Here is an 18,854-nt window from a genome sequence, read left to right on the forward strand (position 1 = left end):
TGTAAGTACAACCGTTATACAAATACAAACTTACTGTAAGTACAACCGTTATACAAATACAAACTTACTGTAAGTACAACCGTTATACAAATACAAACTTACTGTAAGTACAACCGTTATACAAATACAAACTTACTGTAAGTACAACCGTTATACAAATACAAACTTACTGTAAGTACAACCGTTATACAAATACAAACTTACTGTAAGTACAACCGTTATACAAATACAAACTTACTGTAAGTACAACCGTTATACAAATACAAACTTACTGTAAGTACAACCGTTATACAAATACAAACTTACTGTAAGTACAACCGTTATACAAATACAAACTTACTGTAAGTACAACCGTTATACAAATACAAACTTACTGTAAGTACAACCGTTATACAAATACAAACTTACTGTAAGTACAACCGTTATACAAATACAAACTTACTGTAAGTACAACCGTTATACATATACAAACTTACTGTAAGTACAACCGTTATACAAATACAAACTTACTGTAAGTACAACCGTTATACAAATACAAACTTACTGTAAGTACAACCGTTATACAAATACAAACTTACTGTAAGTACAACCGTTATACAAATACAAACTTACTGTAAGTACAACCGTTATACAAATACAAACTTACTGTAAGTACAACCGTTATACAAATACAAACTTACTGTAAGTACAACCGTTATACAAATACAAACTTACTGTAAGTACAACCGTTATACAAATACAAACTTACTGTAAGTACAACCGTTATACAAATACAAACTTACTGTAAGTACAACCGTTATACAAATACAAACTTACTGTAAGTACAACCGTTATACAAATACAAACTTACTGTAAGTACAACCGTTATACAAATACAAACTTACTGTAAGTACAACCGTTATACAAATACAAACTTACTGTAAGTACAACCGTTATACAAATACAAACTTACTGTAAGTACAACCGTTATACAAATACAAACTTACTGTAAGTACAACCGTTATACAAATACAAACTTACTGTAAGTACAACCGTTATACAAATACAAACTTACTGTAAGTACAACCGTTATACAAATACAAACTTACTGTAAGTACAACCGTTATACAAATACAAACTTACTGTAAGTACAACCGTTATACAAATACAAACTTACTGTAAGTACAACCGTTATACAAATACAAACTTACTGTAAGTACAACCGTTATACAAATACAAACTTACTGTAAGTACAACCGTTATACATATACAAACTTACTGTAAGTACAACCGTTATACAAATACAAACTTACTGTAAGTACAACCGTTATACAAATACAAACTTACTGTAAGTACAACCGTTATACAAATACAAACTTACTGTAAGTACCACCGTTATACAAATACAAACTTACTGTAAGTACCACCGTTATACAAATACAAACTTACTGTAAGTACAACCGTTATACATATACAAACTTACTGTAAGTACAACCGTTATACAAATACAAACTTACTGTAAGTACAACCGTTATACAAATACAAACTTACTGTAAGTACAACCGTTATACAAATACAAACTTACTGTAAGTACCACCGTTATACAAATACAAACTTACTGTCCGTCTCACGGGCAGATTTCATGTGTTTTTTTTTTTTTTTTTTTTACTATTTTCGGTAACTAGAACATGTGGCCCCACGGATAAGGGGCCATACGGATAAGGGCGCCCACGGATAAGGGGCCATACGGATAAGGGGCCATACGGATAAGGGGCCATACGGATAAGGGGCCATACGGATAAGGGGCCATACGGATAAGGGGCCATACGGATAAGGGGCCATACGGATAAGGGGCCATACGGATAAGGGGCCATACGGATAAGGGGCCATACGGATAAGGGGCCATACGGATAAGGGGCCATACGGATAAGGGGCCATACGGATAAGGGGCCATACGGATAAGGGGCCATACGGATAAGGGGCCATACGGATAAGGGGCCATACGGATAAGGGGCCATACGGATAAGGGGCCATACGGATAAGGGGCCATACGGATAAGGGGCCATACGGATAAGGGGCCATACGGATAAGGGGCCATACGGATAAGGGGCCATACGGATAAGGGGCCATACGGATAAGGGGCCATACGGATAAGGGGCCATACGGATAAGGGGCCATACGGATAAGGGGCCATACGGATAAGGGGCCATACGGATAAGGGGCCATACGGATAAGGGGCCATACGGATAAGGGGCCATACGGATAAGGGGCCATACGGATAAGGGGCCATACGGATAAGGGGCCATACGGATAAGGGGCCATACGGATAAGGGGCCATACGGATAAGGGGCCATACGGATAAGGGGCCATACGGATAAGGGGCCATACGGATAAGGGGCCATACGGATAAGGGGCCATACGGATAAGGGGCCATACGGATAAGGGGCCAAACGGATAAGGGGCCAAACGGATAAGGGGCCAAACAGATGAGGGCCCCCTGCTCCCAGCATTTCATATTATTTTATATGCAGATAATGACAGGGCCTCTTTTCCTTCTAATAAATGATTCTCAGCCTCAGAATGTTGAACCGCAGAGGTACAGTATACCCTATACTGTATACCCTATACTGTATACCCTATACTGTATACCCTATACTGTATACCCTACACTGTATACCCTACACTGTATACCCTACACTGTATACCCTACACTGTATACCCTACACTGTATACCCTATACTGTATACCCTATACCCTATACTGTATACCCTATACCCTACACTGTATACCCTATACAGTATACCCTACACTGTATACCCTATACTGTATACCCTACACTGTATACCCTATACAGTATACCCTACACTGTATACCTTATACTGTATACCCTATACTCTATACCCTATACCCTATACCCTATACTGTATACCCTATACTATATACCCTACACTGTATACCCTATACTGTATACCCTACACTGTATACCCTACACTGTATACCCTATACTGTATACCCTATACTGTATACCCTATACTGTATACCCTATACCCTATACCGTACCCCCAGCCTGCTCATTCCTTATAGGTGCTGTGTTATTACCCTGCCGTTGGGCCCTACTTACTGTATGATGGATCACGCCTTTTTGATGGCCCAGTGCAGCGGGGAAATGGTTAACGGATTCCTGCTCTGCGCAGTAATGCGGGGATCGTGTGATTATCCGCAAGGAATAGTCGGGACTGGTTACTCTCTGTCTAATTAGACACTGTATACGCTAATTACTTCACCCACAAAGATCGTCTCCCCACATGTACGCCCAATATTAAGAGAAAGCAAACTGGGGTGACTGGCCCAATAGCGTACCGAGAGTGGGGACTATATAGGGACTATACAGCAGGGGTCCCAAACTCAGTCCTCAAGGGCCACCAACAGGACGGGTTTTATGGATATCCCTGCTTCCGCACAGGTGCCTCAATCAGTGGCTCAGTCTTTGACTGACCCACCTGTGCTGAAGCAGGGATATCCATAAAACCTGTCCTGTTGTTGGCCCTTAAGGACAGAGTTTGAGACCGCTGATATAGACCATGGCTCTCTTTTATCTGAATGAACATGTCACCCTATATTAGGCCATGTTTGGTCGCACCTGTCACTGTACAGGGTGAGGTTCCTTCTATCTGTCACGGTGTCACTTTGGGGTCTCAGGGGCAGGCTTGATGGTGCGTCGGTGATTCCTGCCAGTGGGAGTGACGGAGATGAGGCACCGTCCCGGGACAGCTCGATCTTACCTTCACTCCGGGGTCTCTGCTGGTTCCGAAGTGAGCCACAATCAAATCTACAGCGATGTTCACAGCTTTCACCAGCCCTGCGGGGAGAGGGGGCACACTTACTGACCGAGCCATGCAAGTGTGAGCGCCCAGGGGTCATTACACGCACTTACTGACCGAACCATGCAAGTGTGAGTGCCCAGGGGTCATTACACGCACTTACTGACCGAACCATGCAAGTGTGAGCGCCTAGGGGTCATTACACGCACTTACTGACCGAACCATGCAAGTGTGAGCGCCCAGGGGTCATTACACGCACTTACTGACCGAACCATGCAAGTGTGAGCGCCTAGGGGTCATTACACGCACTTACTGACCGAACCATGCAAGTGTGAGCGCCTAGGGGTCATTACACACACTTACTGACCGAACCATGCAAGTGTGAGCGCCCAGGGGTCATTACACGCACTTACTGACCGAATCATGCAAGTGTGAGCGCCAAGGGGTCATTACACACACTTACTGACTGAACCATGCAAGTGTGAGTGCCTAGGGGTCATTACACACACTTACTGACCGAACAATGCAAGTGTGAGCGCCTAGAGGTCATTACACACACTTACTGACCGAATCATGCAAGTGTGAGCGCCTAGAGGTCACTACACACACTTACTGACCGAACCATGAAAGTGTGAGCGCCTAGGGGTCATTACACACACTTACTGACCGAACCATGCAAGTGTGAGCGCCCAGGGGTCATTACACACACTTACTGACCGTGCAATGCAAGTGTGAGCGCCTAGGGGTCATTACACACACTTACTGACCGAACCATGCAAGTGTGAGCGCCCAGGGGTCATTACACACACTTACTGACCGTACAATGCAAGTGTGAGCGCCTAGGGGTCATTACACACACTTACTGACCGTACAATGCAAGTGTGAGCGCCCAGGGGTCATTACACACACTTACTGACCGAGCAATGCAAGTGTGAGCGCCCAGGGGTCATTACACACACTTACTGACCGAACCATGCAAGTGTGAGCGCCAAGGGGTCATTACACGCACTTACTGACCGAACCATGCAAGTGTGAGCGCCCAGGGGTCATTACACACACTTACTGACCGAACCATGCAAGTGTGAGCGCCTAGGGGTCATTACACGCACTTACTGACCGAACAATGCAAGTGTGAGCGCCCAGGGGTCATTACACACACTTACTGACCGAACCATGCAAGTGTGAGCGCCTAGGGGTCATTACACACTTACTGACCGTGCAATGCAAGTGTGAGCGCCCAGAGGTCATTACACACACTTACTGACCGAGCCATGCAAGTGTGAGCGCCTAGGGGTCATTACACACACTTACTGACCGTGCAATGCAAGTGTGAGCACTCAGGGGTCATTACACACACTTACTGACCGTACAATGCAAGTGTGAGCGCCCAGAGGTCATTACACACACGTACTGACCGAGCCATGCAAGTGTGAGCGCCCAGGGGTCATTACACGCACTTACTGACCGAACCATGCAAGTGTGAGCGCCATGGGGTCATTACACGCACTTACTGACCGAACCATGCAAGTGTGAGCGCCATGGGGTCATTACACACACTTACTGACCGAACCATGCAAGTGTGAGCGCCCAGGGGTCATTACACACACTTACTGACCGAACCATGCAAGTGTGAGCGCCCAGGGGTCATTACACACACTTACTGACCGAACCATGCAAGTGTGAGCACCTAGGGGTCATTACACACACTGACCGAGCAATGCACATGTGAGCACCTAGGGGTCATTACACGCACTTACTGACCGAGCAATGCAAGTGTGAGTGCCCAGGGGTCATTACACACACTTACTGACCGAACAATGCAAGTGTGAGCGCCCAGGGGTCATTACACACACTTACTGACCGAACAATGCAAGTGTGAGCGCCTAGGGGTCATTACACACACTTACTGACCGTGCAATGCAAGTGTGAGCGCCTAGGGGTCATTACACGCACTTACTGACCGTGCAATGCAAGTGTGAGCGCCCAGGGGTCATTACACACACTTACTGACCGAACAATGCAAGTGTGAGCGCCTAGGGGTCATTACACACACTTACTGACCGTGCAATGCAAGTGTGAGCGCCTAGGGGTCATTACACACACTTACTGACCGAACCATGCAAGTGTGAGCGCCTAGGGGTCATTACACACACTTACTGACCGTGCAATGCAAGTGTGAGCGCCCAGGGGTCATTACACACACTTACTGACCGAACCATGCAAGTGTGAGCGCCCAGAGGTCATTACACACACTTACTGACCGAACCATGCAAATGTGAGCGCCCAGGGGTCATTGCACACACTTACTGACCAAGCAATGCATGTGTGAGCGCCTAGGGGAGATCATTATACACGCAGAGCAGCACAGGGATCATTACACACACAGTGCAGCACAGGGATCATTACACAGATAGAGCAGCACAGGGATCATTAAACACAGAGCAACACAGGGATCATTATACACACAGAGCAGCACAGGGATCATTACACACGCAGAGCAGCACAGGGATCACTACACATGCAGAGCAGCACATGGATCATACCACACACAGAGCAGCACATGGATCATAACACACACAGAGCAGCACATGGATCATAACACACACAGAGCAGCACATGGATCATAACACATGCAGAGCAGCACAGGGATCATTGTATACGTAGAGCAGCACAGGGATCATTACACACGCAGAGCAGCACAGGGATCATTGTATACATAGCGCAGCACAGGGATCATTACACACGCAGAGCAGCACAGGGATCATTACACACGCAGAGCAGCACAGGGATCATTACACACGCAGAGCAGCACAGGGATCATTACACACGCAGAGCAGCACAGGGATCCTCCCACACACAGAGAGCAGCGCAGAGCGTTGCAGATATAATGAGTGCAGAACATCTCACCCCTCTTCTGCTGCAGATCGATGGACACAGACTCCGAGCTGCTCTCTGGGGAGAGGCAGAACTCCGCCGGGGGGCGCTCCGTCAGGGAGAAGTAATCCGGGAAGAAGTCGCTGGAGCCGAGAGAGGACGTCTTCCCTGAGAGGGGGAAGCGAGAGGGACGCGATCACGCCAGGACCGGGCGTTATACCGCACGCCAGAGCAGGACCGGGCGTTATACCGCACGCCAGAGCAGGACCGCCCGTTATACCGCACGCCAGAGCAGGACCGCCCGTTATACCGCACGCCAGAGCAGGACCGCCCGTTATACCGCACGCCAGAGCAGGACCGGGCGTTATACCGCACGCCAGAGCAGGACCGCCCGTTATACCGCACGCCAGAGCAGGACCGCCCGTTATACCGCACGCCAGAGCAGGACCGGCCGTTATACCGCACGCCAGAGCAGGACCGCCCGTTATACCGCACGCCAGAGCAGGACCGGCCGTTATACCGCACGCCAGAGCAGGACCGGCGTTATACCGCACGCCAGAGCAGGACCGGGCGTTATACCGCACGCCAGAGCAGGACCGGGCGTTATACCGCACGCCAGAGCAGGACCGGGCGTTATACCGCACGCCAGAGCAGGACCGGCCGTTATACCGCACGCCAGAGCAGGACCGGGCGTTATACCGCACGCCAGAGCAGGACCGGGCGGTATACCGCACGCCAGAGCAGGACCGGGCATTATACCGCACGCCAGAGCAGGACCGGGCGGTATACCGCACGGCAGAGCAGGACCGGGCGTTATACCGCACGCCAGAGCAGGACCGGGCGTTATACCGCACGGCAGAGCAGGACCGGGCGTTATACCGCACGCCAGAGCAGGACCGGGCATTATACCGCACGCCAGAGCAGGACCGGGCGTTATACCGCACGCCAGAGCAGGACCGGCCGTTATACCGCACGCCAGAGCAGGACCGGGCATTATACCGCACGCCAGAGCAGGACCGTGCGTTATACCGCACGCCAGAGCAGGACCGGGCGTTATACCGCACGCCAGAGCAGGACCGGGCGTTATACCTCACGCCAGAGCAGGACCGGGCGTTATACCGCACGCCAGAGCAGGACCGGCCGTTATACCGCACGCCAGAGCAGGACCGGGCGTTATACCGCACGCCAGAGCAGGACCGGGCGTTATACCGCACGCCAGAGCAGGACCGGGCGTTATACCGCACGCCAGAGCAGGACCGTGCGTTATACCGCACGCCAGAGCAGGACCGGGCGGTATACCGCACGCCAGAGCAGGACCGGGCGTTATACCGCACGCCAGAGCAGGACCGGGCGTTATACCGCACGCCAGAGCAGGACCGTGCGTTATACCGCACGCCAGAGCAGGACCGGGCGTTATACCGCACGCCAGAGCAGGACCGGGCGTTATACCGCACGCCAGAGCAGGACCGGGCGTTATACCGCACGCCAGAGCAGGACCGGGCGTTATACCGCACGCCAGAGCAGGACCGGCCGTTATACCGCACGCCAGAGCAGGACCGGGCATTATACCGCACGCCAGAGCAGGACCGGGCGGTATACCGCACGCCAGAGCAGGACCGGGCATTATACCGCACGCCAGAGCAGGACCGGGCGGTATACCGCACGCCAGAGCAGGACCGGGCGTTATACCGCACGCCAGAGCAGGACCGGGCGTTATACCGCACGCCAGAGCAGGACCGGGCGTTATACCGCACGCCAGAGCAGGACCGGGCGTTATACCGCACGCCAGAGCAGGACCGGGCGTTATACCGCACGCCAGAGCAGGACCGGGCGTTATACCTCACGCCAGAGCAGGACCGGGCATTATACCGCACGCCAGAGCAGGACCGGGCGGTATACCGCACGCCAGAGCAGGACCGGGCGTTATACCGCACGCCAGAGCAGGACCGGGCGTTATACCGCACGGCAGAGCAGGACCGGGCGTTATACCGCACGCCAGAGCAGGACCGGGCGTTATACCGCACGCCAGAGCAGGACCGGGCGTTATACCGCACGCCAGAGCAGGACCGGGCGTTATACCGCACGCCAGAGCAGGACCGGGCGTTATACCGCACGCCAGAGCAGGACCGGGCGTTATACCGCACGCCAGAGCAGGACCTGGCGTTATACCTCACGCCAGAGCAGGACTGGCCGTTATACCGCACGCCAGAGCAGGACCAGGCGTTATACCGCACGCCAGAGCAGGACCGGGCGGTATACCGCACGCCAGAGCAGGACCGGGCGTTATACCGCACGCCAGAGCAGGACCGGGCGGTATACCGCACGCCAGAGCAGGACCGGGCGTTATACCGCACGCCAGAGCAGGACCGGGCGTTATACCGCACGCCAGAGCAGGACCGGGCGTTATACCGCACGCCAGAGCAGGACCGGGCATTATACCGCACGGCAGAGCAGGACCGGGCGTTATACCGCACGCCAGAGCAGGACCGGGCGGTATACCGCACGCCAGAGCAGGACCGGGCGTTATACCGCACGGCAGAGCAGGACCGGGCGTTATACCGCACGCCAGAGCAGGACCGGGCGGTATACCGCACGGCAGAGCAGGACCGGGCGTTATACCGCACGCCAGAGCAGGACCGGGCGTTATACCGCACGCCAGAGCAGGACCGTGCGTTATACCGCACGCCAGAGCAGGACCGGGCGTTATACCGCACGCCAGAGCAGGACCGGGCGGTATACCGCACGCCAGAGCAGGACCGGGCGTTATACCGCACGCCAGAGCAGGACCGGGCGTTATACCGCACGCCAGAGCAGGACCGTGCGTTATACCGCACGCCAGAGCAGGACCGGGCGTTATACCGCACGGCAGAGCAGGACCGGGCGTTATACCGCACGCCAGAGCAGGACCGGGCGTTATACCGCACGCCAGAGCAGGACCGGGCGTTATACCGCACGCCAGAGCAGGACCGGGCGTTATACCGCACGCCAGAGCAGGACCGGCCGTTATACCGCACGCCAGAGCAGGACCGGGCGTTATACCGCACGCCAGAGCAGGACCGGGCGTTATACCGCACGCCAGAGCAGGACCGGGCGGTATACCGCACGCCAGAGCAGGACCGGGCGTTATACCGCACGCCAGAGCAGGACCGGGCATTATACCGCACGCCAGAGCAGGACCGGGCGGTATACCGCACGGCAGAGCAGGACCGGGCGTTATACCGCACGCCAGAGCAGGACGGGGCGTTATATCGCACGCCAGAGCAGGACCGGGCGGTATACCGCACGGCAGAGCAGGACCGGGCGTTATACCGCACGCCAGAGCAGGACCGGGCGTTATACCGCACGGCAGAGCAGGACCGGGCGTTATACCGCACGCCAGAGCAGGACCGTGCGTTATACCGCACGCCAGAGCAGGACCGGGCGTTATACCGCACGCCAGAGCAGGACCTGGCGTTATACCTCACGCCAGAGCAGGACCGGGCATTATACCGCACGCCAGAGCAGGACCGGGCGTTATACCGCACGCCAGAGCAGGACCGGGCGTTATACCGCACGCCAGAGCAGGACCGGGCGTTATACCGCACGCCAGAGCAGGACCGGGCGTTATACCGCACGCCAGAGCAGGACCGGGCGTTATACCGCACGCCAGAGCAGGACCGGGCGGTATACCGCACGCCAGAGCAGGACCGGGCATTATACCGCACGCCAGAGCAGGACCGGGCGGTATACCGCACGCCAGAGCAGGACCGGGCGTTATACCGCACGCCAGAGCAGGACGGGCGTTATACCGCACGCCAGAGCAGGACCGGGCGTTATACCGCACGCCAGAGCAGGACCGGGCGTTATACCGCACGCCAGAGCAGGACCGGGCGGTATACCGCACGCCAGAGCAGGACCGGGCGTTATACCGCACGCCAGAGCAGGAACGGGCGTTATACCGCACGCCAGAGCAGGACCGGGCGTTATACCGCACGCCAGAGCAGGACCGGGCGTTATACCTCACGCCAGAGCAGGACCGGGCGTTATACCGCACGCCAGAGCAGGACCGGGCGTTATACCGCACGCCAGAGCAGGACCGGGCGTTATACCGCACGCCAGAGCAGGACCGGGCGTTATACCGCACGGCAGAGCAGGACCGGGCGTTATACCGCACGGCTGGTTACCAGCAGTACACTAACATGCAACCTGTACTAGTGATAAAGCAGAACTAGTTACAGACACGGCTGTCCTGGGTAAGATGAAACACCGCTAGTTTCCTATGCCAAATGTACACTAGTGTTAAAGCAAAACTAGTTACAGATTATCTGTGCCTGATCAGGAACATGCACAGAACTCGTCACCGCAGCAACATGTGCCGGGAAATGTAGTAGTTAGTTAGAACTAGTTAGTCAGAACTAGTTAGTTAGAACTAGTTAGTTAGAACTAGTTATGGCAGAACTCGTTTGGGAAACAAATATTATAGAAAGCAAAAGCAGGTGTGGTTAGTGGGAGCAGAGCTATTGAAGAGTAAGGTAGCATTAGTGAGCGAGCAAGAGCTAGGAACGGACTCGTTTACGCAGCACTAATTAGCAACGACATATGGATTAGTGCTGAAGCAGAACGAGCTGAATACAGTTCGGTATATATTTGTTTGAAGGTAAAACTAGTTGGCGGTGGCGGTGGCAGTGGCGGTGGATGTGAAAAGACGTGTTCACTAAAACTAGTTAGAAATAAAATATGGATCAGTAAATACGTCCGCACTGCCCACTAGCCTCCGGGTCATCCGAATCTAACCCCGCCTGGTTATACAGGTCATCCGAATCTAACCCGGCCTGGTTATACAGGTCATCCGAATCTAACCCGGCCTGGTTATACAGGTCATCCGAATCTAACCCGGCCTGGTTATCCAGGTCATCCTATTCTAACCCGGCCTGGTTATCCAGGTCGTCCGAATCTAACCCGGCCTGGTTATACAGGTCATCCGAATCTAACCCGGCCTCGTTATCCAGGTCATCCTATTCTAACCCGGCCTGGTTATCCAGGTCGTCCGAATGTAACTCGGCCTGGTTATCCAGGTCATCCGAATCTAACCCGGCCTGGTTATCCAGGTCATCCCAATCTAACCCGGCCTGGTTATCCATGTCATCCGAATCTAACCCGACCTGGTTATCCAGGTCATCCCAATCTAACCCGGCCTGGTTATCCAGGTCATCCCAATCTAACCCGGCCTGGTTATCCAGATCATCCAAATCTAACCCGGCCTGGTTATCCAGGTCATCCGAATCTAACCCGGCCTGGTTATCCAGATCATCCGAATCTAACCCGGCCTGGTTATCCAGATCATCCGAATCTAACCCGGCCTGGTTATCCAGATCATCCGAATCTAACCTGGCCTGGTTATCCAGATCATCCTATTCTAACCCGGCCTAGTTATCCAGGTCATCCGAATCTAACTCGGCCTGGTTATCCAGGTCATCCGAATCTAACCCGGCCTAGTTATCCAGGTCATCCTATTCTAACCCGGCCTGGTTATCCAGGTCATCCGAATTTAACTCGGCCTGATTATCCAGGTCATCCGAATGTAACCCGGCCTGGTTATCCAGGTCATCCGAATCTAACCCGGCCTGGTTATCCAGGTCATCCGAATCTAACCCGGCTTGGTTATCCAGATCATCCTATTCTAACCCGGCCTAGTTATCCAGGTCATCCTATTCTAACCCGGCCTGGTTATCCAGGTCATCCGAATCTAACCCGGCCTAGTTATCCAGGTCATCCTATTCTAACCCGGCCTGGTTATCCAGGTCATCCGAATCTAACTCGGCCTGGTTATCCAGGTCATCCTATTCTAACCCGGCCTGGTTATCCAGGTCATCCTATTCTAACCCGGCCTGGTTATCCAGATCATCCTATTCTAACCCGGCCTGGTTATCCAGGTCATCCGTATCTAACCCGGCCTGGTTATCCAGGTCATCCGTATCTAACCCGGCTTGGTTATCCAGGTCATCCGAATCTAACCCGGCCTGATTATCCAGGTCATCCGAATCTAACCCGGCTTGGTTATCCAGATCATCCTATTCTAACTCGGCCTGGTTATCCAGGTCATCCTATTCTAACCCGGCCTGGTTATCCAGGTCATCCGAATCTAACCCGGCCTAGTTATCCAGGTCATCCTATTCTAACCCGGCCTGGTTATCCAGGTCATCCGAATCTAACCCGGCCTAGTTATCCAGGTCATCCTATTCTAACCCGGCCTGGTTATCCAGGTCATCACAAATCATTGCAATGAGAGAAGCACAATGCAGACAGATCCACCCACACGCAGAGCAGCACAGGGATCCACCCACACGCAGAGCAGCACAGGGATCCACCCACACGCAGAGCAGCACAGGGATCCACCCACACGCAGAGCAGCACAGGGATCCACCCACACGCAGAGCTGCACAGGGATCCACCCACACACAAAGCAGCACGTGTCATACAGAGCCTGGGAGGTGAGATGCTCTGCATAACATTCATACAGAGCCTGGGTGGTGAGATTCTCTGCATATCATACAGAGCCTGGGAGGAGGGATGCTCTGCGTATCCTACAGAGCCTGGGAGGTGAGAGGCTCTGCGTATCATTCATACAGAGCCTGGGAGGTGAGATGCTCTGCGTATCATACAGAGCCTGGGAGGTGAGAGGCTCTGCATATCATACAGAGCCTGGGAGGTGAGACGCTCTGCGTATCATACATACAGAGCCTGGCAGGTGAGATGCTCTGCATATCATTCATACAGAGCCTGGGAGGTGAGATGCTCTGCATATCATTCATACAGAGCCTGGGTGGTGAGATGCTCTGCGTATCATTCATACAGAGCCTTGGAGGTGAGATGCTCTGCGTATCATACAGAGCCTGGGAGGTGAGATGCTCTGCGTATCATACAGAGCCTGGGAGGTGAGAGGCTCTGCGTATCATACATACAGAGCCTGGGAGGTGAGATGCTCTGCATATCATTCATACAGAGCCTGGGAGGTGAGATGCTCTGCATATCATTCATACAGAGCCTGGGTGGTGAGATGCTCTGCGTATCATACAGAGCCTGGGAAGTGAGAGGCTCTGCATATCATTCATACAGAGCCTGGGAGGTGAGACGCTCTGCATATCATACAGAGCCTGGGAGGTACGATGCTCTGCATATCATACAGAGCCTGGGAGGTGAGATGCTCTGGACATCATACAGAGCCTGGGAGGTAAGATGCTCTGCAAATCATTCATACAGAGCCATGGAGGTGAGACGCTCTGCATATCATTCATACAGAGCCTGGGAGGTGAGATGCTCTGCGCATCATACAGAGCCTGGGAGGTAAGATGCTCTGCGTATCATTCAGAGCCTGGGAGGTAAGATGCTCTGCGTATCATACAGAGCCTGGGAGGTAAGATGCTCTGCATATCATTCATAGAGAGCCTGGGAGGTGAGATGCTCTGCATATCATTCATACAGAGCCTGGGAGGTGAGATGCTCTGCATATCATTCATACAGAGCCTGGGAGGTGAGATGCTCTGCATATCATACAGAGCCCTGGGGGTGAGATGCTCTGCATATCATTCATACAAAGCCTGGGAAGTGAGATGCTCTGCGTATCATACAGAGCCCTGGAGGTAAGATGCTCTGCATATCATTAATACAGAGCCTGGGAGGAGGGATGCTCTGCATATCATTCATAAAGAGCCCTGGAGGTGAGATGCTCTGCGTATCATACAGAGCCCTGGAGGTAAGATGCTCTGCATATAATTTATACAGAGCCTGGGAGGTGAGATGCTCTGCATTTCATTCATACTGAGCCTGGGAGGTGAGATGCTCTGCATATCATTCATACAGAGCCTGGGTGGTGAGATGCTCTGCGTATCATACAGAGCCTGGGAGGTGAGATGCTCTGCATATCATTCATACAGAGCCCGAGTGATCTGCCCTGATGACAAGGTGATAATATCTACGTAGCAGAGCCCGAGGAGGCGCGTGACGTTAAGGATGAGCGAGGCGCCGCCAGTCCGCACCGTTAGGCCGTGCGTGCAGGTGGTTGCTGTGGATACTGCTGGGAAAGTCGAAGAAATGGCTCCGGCGCGTTATCTTGGTCTCCTGCCTCCTGTCCAGACTCCCGGACATCCCTGCTAACCCGTGAACGCGCTCAAGGCCCAGCGGGTTCCTACGCCTGTACTCCCGCCATTTCAAAGCTTGGGGAGACAGGTGGTTGGCTATACCATCCCAAAGAGGCGGCAGCGACCATTCAGAGAGAGAGAGGAAAGAGAAGCAGAGAGAGGAGAGGGTTAGTGACAGAATCAGACCGTTATTCAGAGATCAGACAGTGTATTATTACAGATATCGGGTTTGAGTGGTGATCTTCTCTCCTTATCAATGTATTATAACAAGCTGTGACTCTTTGTTAGTGTCAGGGACACCTGTGCTAGAAGGGAAAGTACGCTTTAAATGAGGCCCAGATGTCCTGTGTCTGTGTTGACATCACCCTACTTTATAGGAAACACGATATGTCATGTGCTATGTGTCACCCTACAGTAGAATGAAGACTTTATGAAGTCTCTATTGTCTCCATATTACCCTGTGGTGGGGTTGACAGACTAGATAGTTACTAAGTCCCTTGTGTCATTGTGTCAGCTTGTGGTGGATCACCCGGACTCTGTGTGTCACTTGTATCCCCTTATGGTGTAGGCTGTAGTGAATGGGTTATAGGTCCTTTCTGCCTCTTTGCTTTTACCCTGGGAACACTAGAGCTTTGGATACATACAAGCAGACGGTGGCTCTGCCGTACCATTAACGGGCCGGAACATCATGATGCTCTCCGAGCTTTGCTTCCCTTTCTCCTCTTCACTTCTTGGAGACTCGGCTTGGCTCCCCTCATTGAGCACCGTGCTCATAAGAGGTAAGGAAGTGATGGGAGGAAGTCCATGTTTCGACACTTGTGTGTTGGGTTCCTTCAATGGATCCTTCTTAGCCGCTGACCTTTGAGTCTCAGGTTTGGGTGAGACTTCATAATTCCCATTGGGCTTTGCAGCTCCGGGTAGGGTGGTCCCTCTGGCCAGGGATGCCCTAACAGGCAGCAGATTGTCTGACAACGGGCAGGAGCGGCTGCGGGGAGGCTGGGTCTCCTTGGCTTTCTCTGGAGATGGTGAACTAGAGGAGCCAGAGCCCATGCCCTGAAAAAAAGTAGCATTGCTCCTAACCGGAGAATAACTGCCCAGAGGAGATGGCCGAGTCGTGTCAGGAGCTAGTTTCTTATTCTGTTCATCTCTAATGTTCATCACCCCATCCAGGGAACATTTTCCTGTTGCACTGGTCCCCTTGGCCTGGTTGGCGGCCCCCTCAGATTGACCAGCTCGAGTGGCTGAGAACTGGGAGTCGGAGATGTTGTGCTGGCTGGAGGAGCGGCTGCTGGACAAGCCGTACAGCTGGGACCGGCTGGAGGTGAAGTGGCTGTGCAGGGGTCGCGTCTTGGGCTTGCTGAAGTGATGCTGGAAAACAAACGGCTGGATGGGTAGGGTGGTCGGACGCTGGTCCTTGCTATAGCGGAACACAGGCTTGGCCTCTGCACTGACCCCTGTGAAGACAGAGACATTGCAAGTCAAGAAGAAGCAAGGAAGGGATGTAGGGAGCAGCTGGTCAAGCCGGACTATGCCGCTACACGACTCATATCCATGATGCCCTCTGCAGGAACAGCCCAATTTAAAGCAGCATACTACTTTCCCATTATTTTCACTATTTCTTATTTTTATAAGTAAAGCGTGTGACAATGTACAATTCTACGTTCTTACATAATCTGGCAATCGTTTGGCGTTCCTGTTGTAAAGCTGTCAAAATCCTGAATGTGTGCCTAATGAAATGGCTGCCTTCTAACCGTGAGCTGCAGTCAGTGACATGCTGCAGCTGATATGTAACATTATATTACAAAGTGTAACACATTAATATTATTACAGCTTTCAGAGTAATAGACAGTCTGCTGTTTGGAACATAGCAACATAGAAATCGTTTCAATGCTACTTTAACACTGAGAGGTTTTTTCATTTGAATGACTCCCGATGCAAGATATATTTTTCAGGGAACTTTTAAAATGGCAGGTACAGTCACATAGGGCGTTGTGATTTGCTCAAGTAGTTTAAACCAGAATCTTCAATAATAATACCCAGAATACCCAGAAAAGAAGGGGTACAAGTTACTGAGAAAGTTCGGAGTGATGAGAAGACTTGCAATCTTCCGAATAGCAAAACATACCCTGAGGTCAGGTGAGAGAATGAAAGCACACATCCAACCCTCCCCGGGAACGTCAATTCAAATAAACCCCGTGATAAAGCACCACAGGTTCACACGCATCGGGGGGTCTCTGTACCCCCTTCCTGGTTACGCCCTAACAAATAAACGTATTTATATTACTATTTTGACCCTCAGCCCATTGGCTGTGCGCTGCTGTTACTTTGCTTTTCCAACTCTGTTGTGAATATTGGATGGGCACTTCATAGGTTGTGGTACCGAGCTCCTAACTGCAGCCCTCTTCCCCTCTGTGGAGTAAAAGTCCCATCAAGCCCGGGCTGTATTGTATATTTGTGTTCTGATGCTAGGCTTTCTGACCCAGATATGGCAGCTGTTATATCTTCCTATACTGCACCTCCATCTGAACACAAAAGCCTCTTCCAATGTGTATCTATTATATATGTATATCCAGGCACAATGTGTAAGAATAGGCGTGCGGAATATCTATTATATATGTATATCCAGGCACAATGTGTAAGAAGAGGCGTGCAGAATATCTATTATATATGTATATCCAGGCACAATGTGTAAGAAGAGGCGTGCAGAATATATATTATATATGTATATCCAGACACAATGTGTAAGAAGAGGCGTGCAGAATATCTATTATATATGTATATCCAGGCACAATGTGTAAGAAGAGGCGTGCAGAATATCTGTTATATATGTATATCCAGGCACAATGTGTAAGAAGAGGCGTGCAGAATATCTATTATATATGTACCGTATATCCAGGCACAATGTGTAAGAAGAGGCGTGCAGAATATCTATTATATATGTATATCCAGGCACAATGTGTAAGAAGAGGCGTGCAGAATATATATTATATATGTATATCCAGGCACAATGTGTAAGAAGAGGCGTGCAGAATATATATTATATATGTATATCCAGGCACAATGTGTAAGAAGAGGCGTGCAGAATATATATTATATATGTATATCCAGACACAATGTGTAAGAAGAGGCGTGCAGAATATCTGTTATATATGTATATCCAGGCACAATGTGTAAGAAGAGGCGTGCAGAATATCTATTATATATGTATACCCAGGCACAATGTGTAAGAAGAGGCGTGCAGAATATCTATTATATATGTATATCCAGGCACAATGTGTAAGAAGAGGCGTGCAGAATATCTATTACATATGCATATCCAGGCACAATGTGTAAGAAGAGGCGTGCAGAATATCTATTATATATGTATATCCAGGCACAATGTGTAAGAAGAGGCGTGCAGAATATCTGTTATATATAGGGTGACCACCCGTCCCCCTTTTGCCGGTACAGTCCCGGTTTTTCGGGAGCTGTACCGCTTTTCTGTGTGTACCGGAAATGTCCCGGATATTCCTCAATGTGTCCCGTTTTTTTTTTTTTTATTGCCGGCTGTGCGCGAGTAATTAGCTGCGGTGCACTGTGCGCTGTGCGCGAGTAATTAGCTGCGGTGCACTGTGCGCTGTGCGCGAGTCTGCGGCGGCGGCGCGGAGGAGGAGACTGCAGCAGCCCCGGCTGGTAAGTATTTTTTTTTTTTAATGCCTCCCCCCCCCTGGCAGTTTCCTACCTTGTTGGCCAATCCCCAGCGTCCCGGCATTAAGCCCCGCCCCCGGCATCATCCTTCACCAAGGACCTGCATGTGGAATGGAGGAAGGAAGGGTGCCTGGGGGCGGGGCTTCCGCTTCCTGCGGCAGAGCACACGTGGTGTGTGTCTCTGCCCGCGGCTCCTGGCTCTTCTGCGCGGTGTCTCCCCCCCTCTGCCCGCCCGGGGGGATAGGAGGTGAGTTTTTGATCCTTTGCCTCCTGTCCTGGCGCTCCCTCCCCCCCCCCCCTGTCCCCTTGGTTCGGGAGATGGGCGCGGGGGCTGGCAGTGGTGGCTGCGCGGTGTTCCCCCATTCTGCCCCGGGAG

At 51.8% G+C, this 18,854-nt stretch overlaps 1 protein-coding gene across 10 annotated transcripts in view; it reads right to left on the minus strand.

The window, feature by feature from the left end:
* RUSC2 (RUN and SH3 domain containing 2) overlaps positions 1-18,854 on the minus strand; it is a 149,528-nt gene that overhangs the window by 28,502 nt on the left and 102,172 nt on the right. For 7 of the 10 annotated variants that reach the window (XR_012789598.1, XM_075578748.1, XM_075578486.1 and 4 more), the window contains 4 exons: positions 15,436-16,245; positions 14,690-14,887; positions 6,708-6,842; positions 3,762-3,838 (listed from right to left, as the gene is read on the minus strand). Coding sequence is in view for 9 of the 10 variants with exons in the window: in XM_075578748.1 (XP_075434863.1) it covers positions 3,762-3,838; positions 6,708-6,842; positions 14,690-14,887; positions 15,436-16,245 (1,220 nt within the window). In the remaining variant the exon portion in view is untranslated. The remainder of the gene's footprint in view (positions 1-3,761; positions 3,839-6,707; positions 6,843-14,689; positions 14,888-15,435; positions 16,246-18,854) is intronic. The other 3 variants (XM_075579044.1, XM_075579210.1, XM_075579124.1) reach the window with 3 other exon arrangements.

The sequence above is a fragment of the Ascaphus truei genome, chromosome 1 (assembly GCF_040206685.1).
Source record: "Ascaphus truei isolate aAscTru1 chromosome 1, aAscTru1.hap1, whole genome shotgun sequence".
NCBI classification, from domain to species: domain Eukaryota; kingdom Metazoa; phylum Chordata; class Amphibia; order Anura; family Ascaphidae; genus Ascaphus; species Ascaphus truei.